This window comes from Triplophysa dalaica, chromosome 22 (genome assembly GCF_015846415.1).
Source record: "Triplophysa dalaica isolate WHDGS20190420 chromosome 22, ASM1584641v1, whole genome shotgun sequence".
Lineage (NCBI taxonomy): Eukaryota > Metazoa > Chordata > Actinopteri > Cypriniformes > Nemacheilidae > Triplophysa > Triplophysa dalaica.
Window position 1 is genome coordinate 7,562,275 of NC_079563.1, and position 17,007 is coordinate 7,579,281.

The 17,007-nt window shown below is 36.5% G+C and overlaps 1 protein-coding gene across 1 annotated transcript; it reads left to right on the forward strand.

The window, feature by feature from the left end:
• The first annotated feature begins 219 nt into the window (after positions 1-219).
• On the forward strand, positions 220-15,505 carry atp8b5b (ATPase phospholipid transporting 8B5b). The gene is made up of 28 exons (XM_056737300.1): positions 220-478; positions 2,680-2,754; positions 2,914-2,969; positions 3,056-3,169; positions 4,040-4,138; positions 4,219-4,280; positions 4,455-4,527; positions 5,091-5,161; positions 5,249-5,331; positions 6,046-6,204; positions 6,299-6,387; positions 6,485-6,678; positions 6,791-6,999; positions 7,083-7,126; positions 8,206-8,371; positions 8,452-8,640; positions 8,764-8,879; positions 8,956-9,120; positions 9,544-9,655; positions 10,763-10,868; positions 10,959-11,100; positions 11,202-11,385; positions 11,544-11,767; positions 12,236-12,319; positions 12,428-12,673; positions 12,966-13,104; positions 13,188-13,318; positions 14,787-15,505. The coding sequence occupies exons 2-28, from the start codon at positions 2,703-2,705 to the stop codon at positions 15,042-15,044; spliced, it is 3,567 nt and encodes a 1,188-aa protein (XP_056593278.1). The 5' UTR covers positions 220-478; positions 2,680-2,702; the 3' UTR covers positions 15,045-15,505.
• Positions 15,506-17,007: the final 1,502 nt, after the last annotated feature.

Below are 17,007 nucleotides of genomic sequence, written 5' to 3' on the forward strand. Positions count from 1 at the left end.
GTGTCATACTGAGTCTGGCCTGTTAATACTGTAATGTTTCATGCAACAGCAGTCTCTCATGGTTTTGAATGTTTTGTTCAAGTCATTATCTCTACCAAAAGCTTCCCTCTGCCGGCCCAAAGTCCAAAGATCAACCACTGTTTGCTCTCTCTCTCTCTCTCTCTGCACATACTGCACTGTAAAATCCCTCCATTTCCTCCAAGCTTATCATCTCAGTCACCTAACCTTTTCCATAGGCCGAAACTACAGCCTGTGACTCCGCCCAGTCCTTCACGGTGTCCTCTCTTCTTAAAGGAACCTCAGGGTGCACTTTCAACCTTTACCTGTTCACATACCTTATCGAGGATCCTTTTGCATTGTGGGTAATGTAGTAAAGCTCAGGTGTGCTGTTGGGCGCATGTTTACTGGATGTTGCAGTGCTTCACAGTGAAACGCTGCTGTTTCTCTGGTGATCTTGAATGGCAGACGTCTGATTTGGGTATGCGTATTTTTTACTGCACCTTTCTCATATCACATATGTTTATTGACCTTGTGTATTGTTTTTGAAACGTGCTTTTGACTGAGTTTTTGTAACTTTCAAATTGAGTTACTCATTGACTTTAGCTTGAGGCATGTACTGTATAACTGTGATGTGGTGTGCTGGCTTAGAAAGCGTAAAAGTTGAAACGTAGTCTAGTAAGAAGTATAACCTGACGCACTGTATGAAATATCTGTATCAATATATACGTAAAGGGAAGTATAACTTTGTCAAAAGCAGAGATAAGGTAACGGGCGACGTTTTAAGGTGTGTTTAAGGGTGTGATTTTCCTTGTTGTCGGTGAAGGGTCGTATGGAGATTTCAGATTGGCTAAATTAACTGACGACAGCAGTACAGTATATGGCCATTGAACTTTTTTATAATTATGTGGCATCTATAGTGAAAGATTAAATACACCATAATATAACACATTTTATAAAGACAATACATGTTAAATGTATATTATAAAGACAACTTTTTTTGTACAAAAGGCCTATTTTTTACTATCAAATGTTACACAATATCACTTCCACTTGTGTCTTTATGATGGTTATCAGTACATCAGAAAGTATTTATTTTTAAAGCTAAATGTAGTATAATAGAGAGTCATATACATGTTTTGAACTACAAACGGGTGAATGATATATGACAGATTTTATTGTAATTTATCAACATTTTATCATATTGTATCATTCTCCGTAGTAGTTGCACTATATATTTTTTAACATATATATCTTTTAGGAAACGCAGCAGACAGTTTTATCTGTTAAAATAAATAAAATTTCTAAAGATCACATTTACAGTACATTTACTTTCATATTTTAATTTGGATATTGTATGCAGTGTTTGGTGTAACTGGTTACTAAGTAATACGTTACTGTTATTTAATTAAGAAAGTGATTACTCTTATTTTTCCCGTAATTAATTTAGTTACTTCGGATGTAATTGAACTAAATAGTTTGTAATGTGTGTAATAGTCTAACTTTAAAATGCACGTATTAATGTAGCTTTCTCACATTTGTAAAGCTTAAGTCAGTTCATGAGATTACTTTATGTAGTTATATATTATTTATTTGAATAAATTAAGAGGCGTTTCATGTCTAATCACTTAACTAATCAAGGTTGATATAGAATATAGAAAGTTATTAATAAATAGTAACATAATATTTTTGGTGAGAGTCATTTGTACAGTAATCTAACTACACTATTGAATATGTAATGAGTAACTAGTAATTAATTACTTTTTCAATTTACCAAACACTTATTGTATGTATTTGAAGTGTCTGTACTTTGATAGAAAGGATCATATTTATTAATGTTCAATCATTGTTTGGCCAAAAACAATTATTCCTTAAGTGCTTCTTACTTTTGACTGAACCAGGGCTGTAGAAGGGTATGAGAGATTATGATGGTTTAAGATGGGCTGTGTTTTTTCTATTTGATAAAGAGTGTGTATACATACATACTGTATATAATTTACATAATATTAGGAATTTACATTAAACAGTTATTTTTAACTAGTGTTTGTGTATGTGTAGGTGTGTCTATGGATATTTATGTGTAAATACATTCATGTGCTATTAACATGTCGTGCTGATAAGCCCAGAGCTGTAAAATAAACTGAACCTTCATCCAGTTGATCATTAACCAGTTAGACACCAACAGAACGATGCTTTTTCATAATTCATCATGACGTTTCATGCTTTGTAGTGTTGATCACACATTATAATATAAGCAACCGAAACTTTCCATCGAGGACTGTAAGATGAAAGAAACCACAATACCCTATAGATTGCTATAGAACACACATGAATATAGTCACATGATCATATTTCTTGTTTTCTTGTTTATTTTAAGCAGTATTACATAACTTTATTATAAGGGTCATTATTCCCTCTTGGAGTTTTAAAGGGTAACTGGTCATACTACAGTATAAAATAACATGGCATATCTTCCATTTAATAGAAGATACCTTTAAAAAAATCTATTTGATTAACTGATGAAAGTAAATTATTTCGTTTCAGTTCTATGACTTATGACTATTAAAGTGTTTATAATAAAACAAATAACAAAGTTAGGATATCTTCACACAATAAACACTGATTTAATACATTGTCAAATGTGTTTTCATGGTTTGGTTTCGCTCTTTTTTTTTTTACCAGCGTGATGATGTGATCATAGTAAGATGGGCTCTTTGCTGTCTGCGTGTGGTTTAAAAAAGAAAAAGAAAGCTGAAGGTATATCATACACAAATCTCATTATGCCTCATTACATCTCATTATGTCTTATATGTACTGGAATAACTGTAATAAGATTGATTTTTGTCAGGCTTGTTTTTGCATGTCCAAACAATTGATTTGAGTAACGTTTCTATTCTATTATTTCTCTGTTTGCAGAGGAGAGGCACTTGCGAGCTAATGACAGGGAGTTCAATTTCTCTTTTCAATATGCGGTGGGTATGAACAGATTTACATCAGTAAACGGACGTGCATTTGTTGGAGTTTTTCATCAAATTGTTTCTCATGTCTGTGCTGACAGAATAATGCCATTAAGACCTCGAAGTACAACATCTTCACGTTCCTCCCTCTTAACCTGTTTGAGCAGTTTCAGAGGCTGGCAAATGCATACTTTGTCTTTCTTCTTATGTTACAGGTAAGTGAACTAAAAACAGAGGATTTTAATTGTTATTTTAATATAAGAACTAATATGTCAATGGATAACCTTTCTGTTGTTATTCAGTAGTTATTGATTCATTCTCAAGGCACATCATTTTTAATTTTAAAATAATTTTGTATTTTGACACATTTTATTTTTTATATTTTGGAGGATATCATTTCACATGTTTAAGTTAAATATGATTTAACATTTCCTGAAATTACAAAAGCTCGAATAAATCGATGGGTAAAACATTACAATAAGATTTCATTTGTTAACATTTTTTAACAGAGTTATTTTGAATTAATACTTGACAAAAACTCTACAGCATCTACTATTTTTAAGACATATTAATTTCAACATTTATTAATACACTCATCAAATGTTGCATCCGGTAACAATAGTAAAGATCATTGTAAGTTCATGTTAGCTAATGCGTTTGCTAATGTAAATGAATGAGACTTCATTGTTAAGTGTGACTGATGAAATTGATGTTTCTAAGGGTGTGTTCACATATGCCATGTTTGGTTAGATATAAACAAATTCCGATACGATTGCTCTTTGCGGTTTATTTGTGTAAATGTGAACCCTGGAGTGCAACAAAAGGATTGAGACCGCTGAAAAGATGGGTCCACTTTCAAACAAACTCTGTCGTGATTGAAATATGAACGCAACACGAACTGAAGCAAAAATAGGAAGTGTTAACAAGACACGACCCTGAAATGCAAGTGATTTGGTAATATAAAATCGATATTGAATGCAAGCGAACCAGGACTACATTTATTTAAAATTTGGTCCGGACCAAAAGAATCGAACTACAAATATGAACGCACCCTAACTGACGTCACACTGTGTTGTGTTGAACAGCTGATCCCACAGATCTCCTCTCTGTCGTGGTTCACTACTGTAGTTCCTCTGCTGCTGGTGTTGTCTATAACTCTAGCTAAAGATCTCTCCGATGACATAGTGAGTCTTTCTGCTTCCTGTCGTCAGAAATATGTGTGCCTGACTGTCCATTCATACACTGTCATGTTTACCTCACACAGACCCGACACAAGAACGATAAACATGTCAACAATCGAGAGGTGGAAGTGCTCATTGATGGAGAGTAAGTGCACACTGTCTCACGACAGTGTGTAATATTATAGTTTATCATCTCTCTACTTCATTTTGGGGAGGAACAACTTCATAAAAATCACATGAACACAGTTAAAATAAATATATTGTATGTCCAGTTCACACCAAGACTAATGATGCGTCATTGTGTCATTCTCTCAAACAGGGTGAAGAAAGAAAAATGGATGAATGTTCAAGTGGGTGACATTGTCAAGCTGGAGAACAATGAGTTTGTCACAGTAAGTGTACAATTCCAATCATAGATGTATGAACATAGATGCCTCATGTACTTCTATGGGTGGCTATACGTAAGTCAACGGCCATCATGGGAAGTCTCAAAGGGCAGTCGTGGCCTAATGGTTAGAGAATGTCGTGGCCAAATTTTTTAAAACAAATATACTGCAGGAATTTGATGTTACCTACAAATGTAAGTGCAATAATTTAGACTGTATTTTTTTTACACTCATGTTGTGAGTGATAAATATAATTTAAGATGGTTAACATAATAGTATAAGATCATTTTGTTTAAAGAAAAGTATGTTAAATATGTTTAATGACAGCTACTTATTTTTTATTACACAATTTTCTTTACTTAAAAACATTAAATAAAGTTTAACAATATTCCAAAAAACAAAATTTCAAAATGTAGTTGTATGCGTTACATTTTTAGTACAAATATGGTATCTGTGGTTTGTTACAAAGACTGTATAAAGTAAGGTTTAATGGTACAGTTATAGTGTAGTATGTATTTGGTAAACAATAAATGTTATTAAGATAAATTTCATACCATTCATACCTCTAGGCTGATCTGTTGCTGCTGTCTAGTAGTGAACCTCTGAACCTCGTCTACATCGAGACAGCTGAGCTGGATGGGTCAGTATTTCAACACGTGAATATACAGACTCTATTATTACTCTGAGTCAGAGCCTTCATCTTTCTCTCTTTCTCTTTGTGTCTCAGGGAAACCAATCTGAAGGTGAAACAAGCATTGACAGTCACAGGAGACCTGGGCAATGACATCCAGAGACTTGCAGCTTTCAAAGGTGAATTACACCAAAACAGAAGTTACTTCAGATGCCGAAAGATCTTTAGTAAATGTTCCGATCAGAGTATTTTTAGTGTAACTCTGGCAGTTGCTACACAATAGCTTCAACATTCAGAGATGTTGCTAGAGGGTAGATCGTTTTTTCTCTTTTGGGAAATTGCTAAAGAGTGTTTATGTAACTATATTATAATTATTGATTACACGGTTCGTTGCTTGATTCTGATTGGCCAGTCGCGTGATTGGCAGGTTTGTTATTCCCAGATAATAACCTCTCAAAACTAATAACACACGTGAACTCAGATGCAGCAAATCATTTTGACAAATAAAATGTAAATATGTCTTTAAATAACATATTTGACATTATATTTACAAAATAACCAGATTGCCATTTCGTGAACGTCGTTTCTCACCATAAAACCGAAAGTAAACGTCTTTTCCTCTGTAAAAATGACCTAATATATAATATTTTAATTTCACATTTCATGTCCAGTTTTTTTCTCATGTGCCAAGTATCCGAGAGCGAGAGAATGTACAAGCAGCCGGCCTGTATCCCCAAATAAGCCCCTTCAGTGGGATATAAGACCCTCCGCTGTCGACTGTCAGAGCTTATTTCTGTGATAACAACCGGCTGCCTGTACATTATCGCTTAAATATTCGGATGTAATTCTTCTGTTTGGGGCCCAGAACACATATTTTACTGTATTATTCTCAGGTGAGGTGCACTGTGAGGCTCCAAACAATCGTCTGGATCGGTTCACAGGAACTCTGACGGTCAGTGGAGAGACAATGGCTTTAGATAATGAGAGGATTCTGCTCAGAGGATGTACACTCAGAAACACAGAGTGGTGCTTTGGTCTGGTGGTGTTTGGAGGTCTGTACTATATACTCATGTTGATTTAGTCACTTTAAAACTATTTTTTGTATGATAATGATGTAGTTCACCAGCTCTATTCAAACCCGGTTAGGTCCCGACACAAAGCTCATGCAGAACTCTGGCAAGACCGTCTTCAAGAGAACCAGCATTGATCGGCTCATGAATGTTCTGGTTATGTTTGTAAGTAGATCTACTGTATCATCAGGCTGGTTTACATAAATGAATGCTTGGTGTTTCTCATTCAGAAATATGTGTAATATTCTGGTCCTTTTGTTAGATCTTTGGTTTCTTGGCCTTCATGTGCACCATCTTGTCCATTGGGAATGCGATTTGGGAATACCAGGAAGGGGATTCTTTCATTGCCTTCCTTCCTCGTCCTGATGGAGCGAATGCATCCCTCTCTGCTTTTCTGACGTTCTGGTCTTATGTTATTATCCTCAACACTGTGGTGCCAATCTCACTTTATGTCAGGTCAGTGCTCAGATGTTTAACATTTATTATCTGGTCCGTTGCAGACTGATGAAACATAATTGAAAATGGCTACCTTTGAAGTTTGTTTGGACATCTTTTGTTGCTCTGACAGTGTCGAAATCCTTCGTCTGGGAAACAGTTATTTCATTGACTGGGATCGTAAAATGTACCATGTGAAGAGTAACACACCAGCCCAGGCCAGGACAACCACTCTGAATGAGGAGCTGGGTCAGATCAAATATATCTTCTCTGATAAGACGGGAACCTTGACACAGAACATCATGACTTTTAACCGTTGCTCCATCAATGGGAAGTCTTATGGTAAGAGTTTAAAATGTTTGTTTTTGAATGTGACACTACCCAGTCGAGGGTTTAACTCATCTCTAGTTGTTGATGTTCTTTAGGTGACGTTGTGGATTTTGCCGGGCAGAGGGTTGAGATCACTGAGGTTGGTGGCCAAAACCTTTGTTAATACATTTGTTAATAGCAAGAGGAAACTGGGGCAAGTTGCCACATTATAAAAGTTACAATACTGTAAAAATCCTTTAATTTTGCAGAATAATACTGTTCTTTTTGACAGATTAAAAAAAACTGTAATTTTAAGAAACATTTTACAGAATTTTCATACATTTTTGAAATACAGTCAAAACCCATCAAATTACAAACCATGCAAAACATGTAATTTTACTGGGAAAACTGTTATTTTTACAGTATATTTCTACCCATCCCCAGTAAAACTGGGATGTTTTACACTGAACTTTTTTGTTATAAGATATAGCACTGCAGAGTGAAAATGCATAATGAAAATGTTGTTGTTGTTTTCTAGCGGTGGTTTCAAAGTGTCAAATGTTTTATTCTCTGTGAACTCATCTAAACAAACATTTTAATGTCATCATGTCTGTGTTACACATGTAGGTTTATTTTAGTCGTCTAAAATTTTATATTTGACGACATAATTCAAAAAATGTGTTAGAGAGTTATTGTAGTTTTGTTGTTAGTTTTTTGTATTGTATTTATTCAGAGTTTTCTTGTTAATTTGAGCAATTTAGCAGTCATTCTAAGTTGAAATTTATTTTTGCCATTTTATTATTTATTTGTTTTATGTGAATATACATTTAATGTATTTTAACATTTGGTTTAGTTTTTATTTATTTTCTTTTGTTTATTTTAGTGACTTAAGTCAACATTTAACGTTTATATTATGTTAATGTATGTGCTTGTATGTATTTATTTTTTGTTTTATTTCAATGAAGAAAAACTTTTTATAGTTTTAACTCTAAAAACCTTGCTGTAAAAGAGCTATTAGGTCAATCGGTCAACACAATAAAACAAAGCATTACATTGGTTTTATGTTTTTGTTCCAAATTGTGTGTTTTTATGATCACACACTACTGGGACATGTTGTCACAATGTTACTCAATAAACCTGCACCAAGCAATAACAGTTTAATAGCTTTTCGAAGTCGACTACAAAGAATGTAACCACAAGTAACTACGAGTGCCGGTGTCTTCCTTTTCTTATTTGTAGAAAACAGAAAAAGTAGACTTCTCCTGGAACCCACTGGCTGACCCAAAGTTCAGTTTTTATGACCATCAGCTGGTGGAAGCAGTGAAGCTGGGCTCTCCAGCGGTGCAGGACTTCTTCCGTCTGCTGGCCCTCTGTCACACTGTGATGCCGGAGGAGAAAACAGAAGGTGTGCCCCAATTCTATTTATTTATTTAATCGTATTACAAACCTGTTGTAAATTATGATAACCTAACTTATTCTCCACAGGGGAGCTGTATTATCAGGCTCAGTCTCCAGATGAAGGGGCTCTCGTCACCGCAGCCAGAAATTTTGGCTTTGTATTTCGCTCCCGTACCCCAGAGACCATCTCTGTGGTGGAGATGGGAGTCCCCAAAACTTACGAGCTACTGGCAGTGCTGGACTTCAACAACGTCCGCAAGAGAATGTCTGTTATCGGTGAGAACGTGAACTCTTCTTAAATTAAAACAGATTATAACTGTACAAATGAATCATACCAATATCCACAAACAGAGCAGAATAATACACCAGCATTTTTTTAATGTGTGTGTGTTTCTGCAGTACGCAATCCCGAGGGAAGACTAATTTTGTATTGTAAGGGTGCTGATACGATGATCTATGAGAGACTGCATCCATCCTGCTCTAAAATCATGGATGTCACCACAGAACATCTTAATGTGAGTCACGTTTGGCTTTCTATGTTTCTGTGTGACTTATTCTGTAAGTTACTATACCTATTTAACACTTTTACAGGAATATGCTGGTGAAGGTTTGAGGACGTTGGCTCTGGCTTGTAAAGACCTGGATGAAGACAAGTTTGCAGAATGGAAACAGCGCCACCATGTGGCCAGCACTGCAATGGATGACCGTGAGGCAAAACTGGATGCCATTTATGAAGAGATTGAAAAGGATTTGCAAGTAAACCGCCATCATGTTTTTTGGTAGTCCTTCCATGTGAACTTGATTTCCAGGGCGTTGTTAAATATTCCAAGTGGTTTTAGATTGTTGCTGTGCAGTTATTGTAGGCTTCTTGATGTTATGTAGAGCATTTTCTATATCGTTTTTTAATGAAATTGTAAATTTCTTGCCAGAAAAAAACTGGTCAGAAAATTCATCATACACTCTGTCCATAAGATTTGAGGTGTAGTTCATGTCCACAGAATCTATACTGTTGACCAACATATTGAAGTATATGAATATATTCATTTTAATATTATTATCTATAACTGTTAAATAGGGTTTTGTGTAAATCTATAATAATGACACATGTCTATGGAAACATCACAAACAAAGTAATAGTCTTTCAGAGTGTTTATCCATATGTTGATCTTATTTCTGCAGCTCCTTGGTGCTTCTGCAGTCGAGGATAAACTTCAAGATGGAGTCCCTCAGACAATTGAGCAACTCGCCCAAGCTGACATCAAAATCTGGGTTTTGACTGGTGACAAACAGGGTGAGTTCATTCATTCACTTCCTGGAAAGACCTTCTAAAACCAGAATACATTTCTTTAAAGGTTCAGCTTGCTGGTTAAGGCTAAAATACACTACAAGACTTTTGCTCCGATTTTGCCCAGATTTTCAGTCTTGTTGCAGAAAGTCTGTGCCATCTGCTGATTTGATCACTGTGTTTCAGAACCTTTCAAAAAGTCTGTAAGTGTATGATGTCTAGTTTTCAAGTCTTGACGTGGAGTGGTGGAGGATGAGAAGGTCTTGTCATGACTCGAGTGTTGTGGTGTCTGACAGGGTTGCCTGTTTTGTGTGACAAAACTAGCCCAAAGCTTCACAATAACCCCATCCCTGATGCCCAGACTCGAATATGCCACATAAAGTGGATATTTTACACTCAAGTTAATTTTTTACATACACAATATCTTCTTTAAATCATTGTATATAGAAGCAATACAGTCTGTGTTTATTAAGTGACTTCATTTTACCTTAAGAAAATGACAGCAGATTAACAAAATCCTTCCACATTTTTACCAAGCAGAATAACAACAACCTGCAGTTTCAGCTAAAATTAGCCCAATTTCGCAGGGAAACAACAGAATTGGTAACCCTGAAGTCTGGGTCTGTGGGAGCTGTTTTTTTAACGTTTACTAAAAAATAAATGAATGCATCACAGGTTTTTCTTTTTAGTACTTATTAAATAATTTATATTCATAAATCAATGACGATTATTAAACATATATGCTTATCTACGTTGCTTGTACATGGGATATAGTAAATATCTAAAAAATGTTACTTCAGTTGTTATGGCTGGATTCATTTAAAATAAGAGAAATGCTGTGGGTCAACTTGACTGTCAAATATTGCCTAAAAAAAATATAAAAAAGTGCAAAAGTAAAGTGCAAGATCTTTTGCATTTGTTAAATAATTCCAATATCATTAAAATGTTAAGGAAGCAAATGTTTCTTAATATGTGTTTTAGCATAATACATAATGAAGTCTTGCTGTTTAAAGGAAGTTAAGATGCCTGCTGGAGATACCAGCACAACAACCTCATTTTGTTAAGCTAATTTACAACTACGTTTGTTAAAGTGAGTGTTCGAATGTCCCACAGAAACGGCTGAGAACATTGGTTATTCCTGTAATATGCTCAGAGAAGAAATGAAAGATATCTTTATAGTGGCCGCCAACACAGCAGCTGAAGTGCGGACAGAGCTTGTGTGAGTCTCATCTTTCTTCATCTCCTAAATCATTTTACATACATCACATAATCTGCTGTTAGGATACCAATACTCTGTGATAACATTCAGGAATGCCCGAAGAAAGATGTCCCCAGAGTCAGGAGATGAACCACCTATTATGAAGAGCAGACTTCTGGGGAAAACATCTCAAGTGGTGGAGGATGAGAAGGTTGAAGGGGAGTATGGACTGGTAATAAACGGCCACAGTCTGGTAAGAGAACCTTGCTTTATTGACAAGAGATGATTTATTCCCCATCTTCTGGACATTCTTCAATAATAAAGGATTTTCATTTCCCAACATTCTTCTTGTAGGCGTTTGCTCTGCAGAAGGACATGCAGCTGGAGCTCTTGAGGACCGCGTGCATGTGCCAGACAGTGATCTGTTGCAGGGTCACACCTCTCCAGAAAGCTCAAGTTGTGGAACTTGTCAAGAAGCACAAAAACGCAGTGACGTTGGCTATTGGAGACGGAGCCAATGATGTCAGTATGATCAAAAGTGAGTGTTTCTTGCAGGGAGACAGAGATAAGCGATGTCATCCATCTGAAACAACTTTATTACTCTACCGATGTAACTTAAGTTAGCATCTTCATGTTTTACTCATTTGAACTTTTTAAATGAAGCCTGTCATACTGAACATTATTATTCGTCTTTAGCTGCACATATCGGTGTTGGTATAAGTGGTCAGGAAGGCATGCAGGCAGTTCTATCCAGCGATTTCTCCTTTGCTCAGTTCCGTTACCTCCAGCGACTCCTGCTCGTCCACGGTCGATGGTCTTACCTACGCATGTGCAAGTTCCTTCGCTACTTCTTCTACAAGAACTTCACCTTCACATTTGTGCACTTCTGGTATGGCTTCTTCTGCGGCTTCTCTGCACAGGTGAGAATGTTTGGAGCTCTTTAAAATCCTACAGTGACATGACTTTGTACAGATGTCATGATATACTATTATATTTAGATAGTAAAGTCTGAGGACAAACTTTATATTGGCTTAAGAAAGCAAAGGATAGAAGTCTTCAAAAGTTTAGAAAGCTGTAAGTTTGAAGGAATTATGACGGAAGCAATTTTAAAGCTTAGCATTAGCATTAATACGCATAATCTTAGCGGTTATCAACGTTATTATATAAAGTTCCGTCACCACATCTCCTTTCATTCGATTGGACAATGGGAATAAAGCGCATGTCGTCAAGAGGTTTTCTGCTTAGAGTTGAGTTTTTTGTCATCTTCAGGTGCTCAGAGCGCTCAGAAAGATAACGTGTGGCGCAGCAGGCGGGAAAAACTTTTTTGGTGAACACAGCCTTAGATGCTCATTGTGACCTACTTTTCCTCTTTTCTGTTTACATTACAGACGGTGTATGACGAGTGGTTTATTACGCTCTACAACCTGGTGTATACGGCTTTACCTGTGATTGCCCTTAGTATATTTGATCAAGTATGTCTAATATATTACACTTATGTGAATCTAAACCATGTTCCTATATTTTCAATATCTGTATTGATATGTGTATTTAATATCATGAGATGCGGTGTGCTCCTGCAGGATGTGAATGACCGCTGGAGTTTCCAGTACCCTCAGCTGTACTCACCGGGTCAGCTGAACCAGTATTTCAGTAAAATGGCCTTTGTGAGGATTCTGCTGCACAGCTGCTACAGTTCGCTCATACTGTTCTTCATCCCATGGGCTGCAATGAACGACACGGTCAGAGATGACGGCAAAGAAATTGCAGATTATCAGTCCTTCGCCCTACTGGCGCAAACATGCCTGCTTATAGCCGTCAATGTGCAGGTAAATTCTGATATATAGTACCGTAGTACTATGAAGTACAATGTGCAACACTCAACAAGTGGGCCATATGCCCACACGGTGGCCCCCAAAATACTGGTATAGCTAAATGTGAAAAGAATTGAATTTCATTGTTTGAAAAATAGTATTTTGTTATGTAATACAAAGTTGCATGTGCAAAAACAAATAGTATTTATTTGTAATTGTATTTATATGTCATTTTTTCAAAACTTTCAATACTTATTGGGCCATGTACACACACTCATGTAACGGTGACTGTGCGTGCGTATTTAAGCTGGGTTTGGACACGTGTTATTGGACGGCGGTGAATCAGTTCTTCTTGTGGGGGAGTCTGTCTGTGTATTTTGCTGTTACTTTTACCATGTACAGCAACGGCATGTACCTCATCTTCACCTCATCTTTCCCTTTCATTGGTGAGTGCCCCCATTCCCCATGCATAACATGTTTAAAATGACGCAAATTTTGAAATGAATTCAAATGGACATTTTTATATCAGGCGCTGCGAGAAACTCTCTAAGTCAGCCGAATGTGTGGCTGACCATCTTCTTGACCACTATCTTGTGTTCCTTGCCTGTGGTGGCACAACGGTTCCTCTTCATACAACTTAAACCGACCATCAATGACAAGGTGGGTGGAAGTATCGCTGTTCTAATATTTGATAGTGAGCTACCTTGATGTCTAATGTCTACACAGGCAGCTATATTCCTAGCTAGTATCCTAACTCAAATTTAACCCCATAAGTGAATGGGTAGGAACCCTGAATTCTGCAAGCCACACAGATAGCGCTCCTCATGAAGTACACGGGAGGTTAGCATGTTGCTAAGCTAACAATGCAATCTGCTAAACATAAAAATACTTCATGACATCATTTTTATTTTTGGGTGGATCATCCCTTTAAAGCTGATCCTGTGTGTCATTCTCCTGCATCCTGACATTATAAGAGTACATCTTTTTCCATATCTGTTTTTTTGTATTTCCCTTGCGGACATGTTTTCTAATTATAGCAGTTGTGTTAAAAAAGCAGAATGTAACTCGACAGGCTGACAGTGTGAAATTCCTTTTCCTTCATGAGCAGAACGCATGTGGAGAATGAGTCACAGCTGTGTCGAGGCTGCAGCAGAGCATCACGCTGAGGCGTAATGTCATGGTTATTTCTGGAATCCACAATCAGAGGGGTCATAATCTGATGAGCCATTCATAAAGAAATGACATGTTTAGTTTAGAACCGCTTTTTCTACTTCCTGTTCCACGATTGCGAAGTCTGTCTTCTCCTATTTCTTTTCCTAAATGTTTACATCTTGCAGTACTATATTACTACAGTAATACTCTATTACTCAGATATAATGATTTGTGTGTAGATAGATGTGTGTATATTAAAATTCTGCTGTTCAAATCTTCCGGTTTCCAACGATCCAATCAATTCCTGAAGGAAAAAATCCTGCTCTTCATTTTTTAGTAGTGATGCACCAAAATATCCACCAATAATCGTTATCGGTTGATAAAGCAATTTTTCACCCTGTCGGCCGATCCTGTCAATCAATAGAGGACAGGAAACTACAATGAATTTGTGCTCTGTATATAGAAAATGTTAAGACCATCACCAGTTTGTAGAAATGTAACAATATCAAAATCTCACTGTCCGATAATACAGTACCTCGGTATAAAGTCCATGGTAGGATATTTATTGCAATATTTAAAATGGCAAATGATGACTTGATAGGTGCCAAAAGCATCCTCTTTTCTTTATCCTCTAAATAACCGTTGCTTAGAGGTGAGTTATGGTATGAGATCGGTAAAATAAAAGAATTGCACCAGATGGACCTTGATAAAGACATCTATTATTTTGTCTTACATTCTCTTTGTTAGGTCTGGAAGAACTATCGTTTCATACAGTCATGTGACCATGATATAACGCGATATCAATAATATTGTTACATCCCTACCAGTCATTTTATGAATAAATCACATTCAGATAGTTAAGAAATATGAATTTAGTCTTCAGAATTGGTGTCGCTCTGTATAATCGGCTATCGGTATTGATGGAGAGATTAAGTACAAATACAAATCGATTGTTTCTATTTCTTCCTGTCTACAGGTGCGTCATAAGGTTAGACAATCCAAAGCCATGCCCCTGCCTCCACCTCGTCGCTTCCCACGGCGACGGATCAGCACACGTCGTTCTGGTTACGCCTTCTCACACGCTCGCGGTTACGGCGACCTTGTCACGTCTGGAGGATTCTTGCGTATACCGATCAAGACCAGACCAACCATTTTCCCCCGTTCAGAGACCCCCGTGGCTGACAGCACACCCCAGACATATCGAGCCATCTACCAAGAGAGTGCAAGCTCCTAAACTAAGGAGCTCATGTAGAACACTTTTGATTATTTACCATCAAGCCTGGATTTCATATCTGACATTGGTAGGATGTTATTGACAGGGTATTTCAGGTAATATTTAAAGAATACAGGGGAATTAAAAAAAACTTCACTTTAAAGTGTACAGTATGACTGTGGTGCAGTGAAGCTTTAAATCTATCAGAATGTGTATTACAGGTAGAAATGTGATTAATTTTTATTAAAACTTACGAGGTTACTTGAAGATTTCAAACACCCACACATGTACACACAAAACATTTTCTCTTTCATTTTGTATACAGTACGAAAACTCTACCAAAATAAGTCCAGAGATGCTATGAGATTATTGAGGTCTATACAAGCCTTTAATTTGTCTGTAAACAATTTTCGAAGATGTTTTTTCTCAGTTTTTTTCTTTGTGTGTATTTGTGTAATTATAATTAAAATAGTCATAAATGATTGTTCTGCTTTAATTTTTCATGTTTTGTACCACTATACTAAATGTGCCTTAATTGGTGATTTATAAAATAAAGTTTGAGACCTTCATGAGAAAAAACTTTTCGTACTTTTTGGTATCATAATCATTAGATTTGTTTTAAATAACCAAATATCTCTTAAATGTTATATTTGTCCCAAATGTTTTAAGCTTAATACTTTTGAAGAGTGAACCATTTATACATTTACATTATTGATTTGTGTGGTAGTTGGCTTTTGTTGTGTTGTTATAAAAAAGTTATAAAGAGGAAATATACGGTGGCCGCTAGGTGTCACTGCGCTGCAAAAGTAGAAAACACATGCAAACACATAAAAAAAAGCAAATTCAGATGGCGACTACTGAATACTCGAAACACAAACAAACAAGGAAACGCGCTGCAAATACTCGAAACACAAACAAACACAGAAACGCGCTGCAAATACTCTCAACACAAACAAACAAACAGAAACGCGCTGCAAATACTCGCAACACAAACAAACACAGAAACGCGCTACAAGTTGCACAGACGACAACGGAAGTATTTCCGGGGGACCGCAAAAACTGATGCACCTGATTGGGACTCGCTTCATTCTGACTGTTCAAATTCGTTAGTGGAGTTGTCAGCCACATGAAAGGTAATTGCTTTATAACTTTATTTTAACTTTCTTAACGTAGGTCCGTTGGATATTATTAGCCTGTCGATTTGAATAGTTTAACAAAAACTATGAGACGTAGTAGCTGCTCGACTTACTTAAACAAGTATCACTATAAAAAAGTTTAAAGGTTTAAAAAAATGATTAAAAACTTGTCAACTTATTCTAGTCGATAGTCAATGTGGCTGACAACTCCACTAACGAATTTGAACAGTCAAAATGAAGCATCAGTTTTTGGTGTCCCCCAGGCACACTTCTGTTGTCGTCCGTGCAGCGCGTTTCTGTGTTTGTTTGTGTTTCGAGTTTTTGCAGGGCATGTGTCGCCAATCTAATGAAGATGCTTTCTGAATTTGCTTGTGTTTTTTTGTGTTTGCATGTGTTTTCTTCTGTATCAGCCCAGTGACACCTCGCGGCCACCGTAGAAATATGAACAGAAATACAATTTTGAAATCACTTTAGTGATTGAGATTATTTCAGACATCATTGTATAATCCTTTAGTATGCGTTCAAAAGAAGGATGCGTGATGTTCTGGACCTCACTGTGTGTGAAATTCTCAGTGTGTTCTGTTTAAGTGCACAAGACTATATAAAAAAAGTACAGATCTTCATTTGTGGTTTAGGGGGGGAAAATTAACTTATTCAGGTTTGGAATGATGTGACATGAAAGTGAATTTTCATGTCTGGTTGAACTATTCCTTTAAGGATCTTTAGAAATGTCTCTAGAATACCGTTGTCCATCATCTTTTCTGTCTGCGTGATCTGTTTCATAGCAAAACATTAGTTTCGCTTTAAGTACTATCTCAATTTTCTTTTCAAGCCCTCTCATTTCTCTG

Bases quoted from the DNA above. Each gene is read 5' to 3' on its own strand.
- atp8b5b (XM_056737300.1), top strand. From the start codon at position 2,703: ATGGGCTCTTTGCTGTCTGCGTGTGGTTTAAAAAAGAAAAAGAAAGCT. The intron at 12,320-12,427 runs GTATGTCTAATA...GTGCTCCTGCAG, and splicing joins CCCTTAGTATATTTGATCAA to GATGTGAATGACCGCTGGAG. The intron at 12,674-12,965 runs GTAAATTCTGAT...TGCGTATTTAAG, and splicing joins TTATAGCCGTCAATGTGCAG to CTGGGTTTGGACACGTGTTA.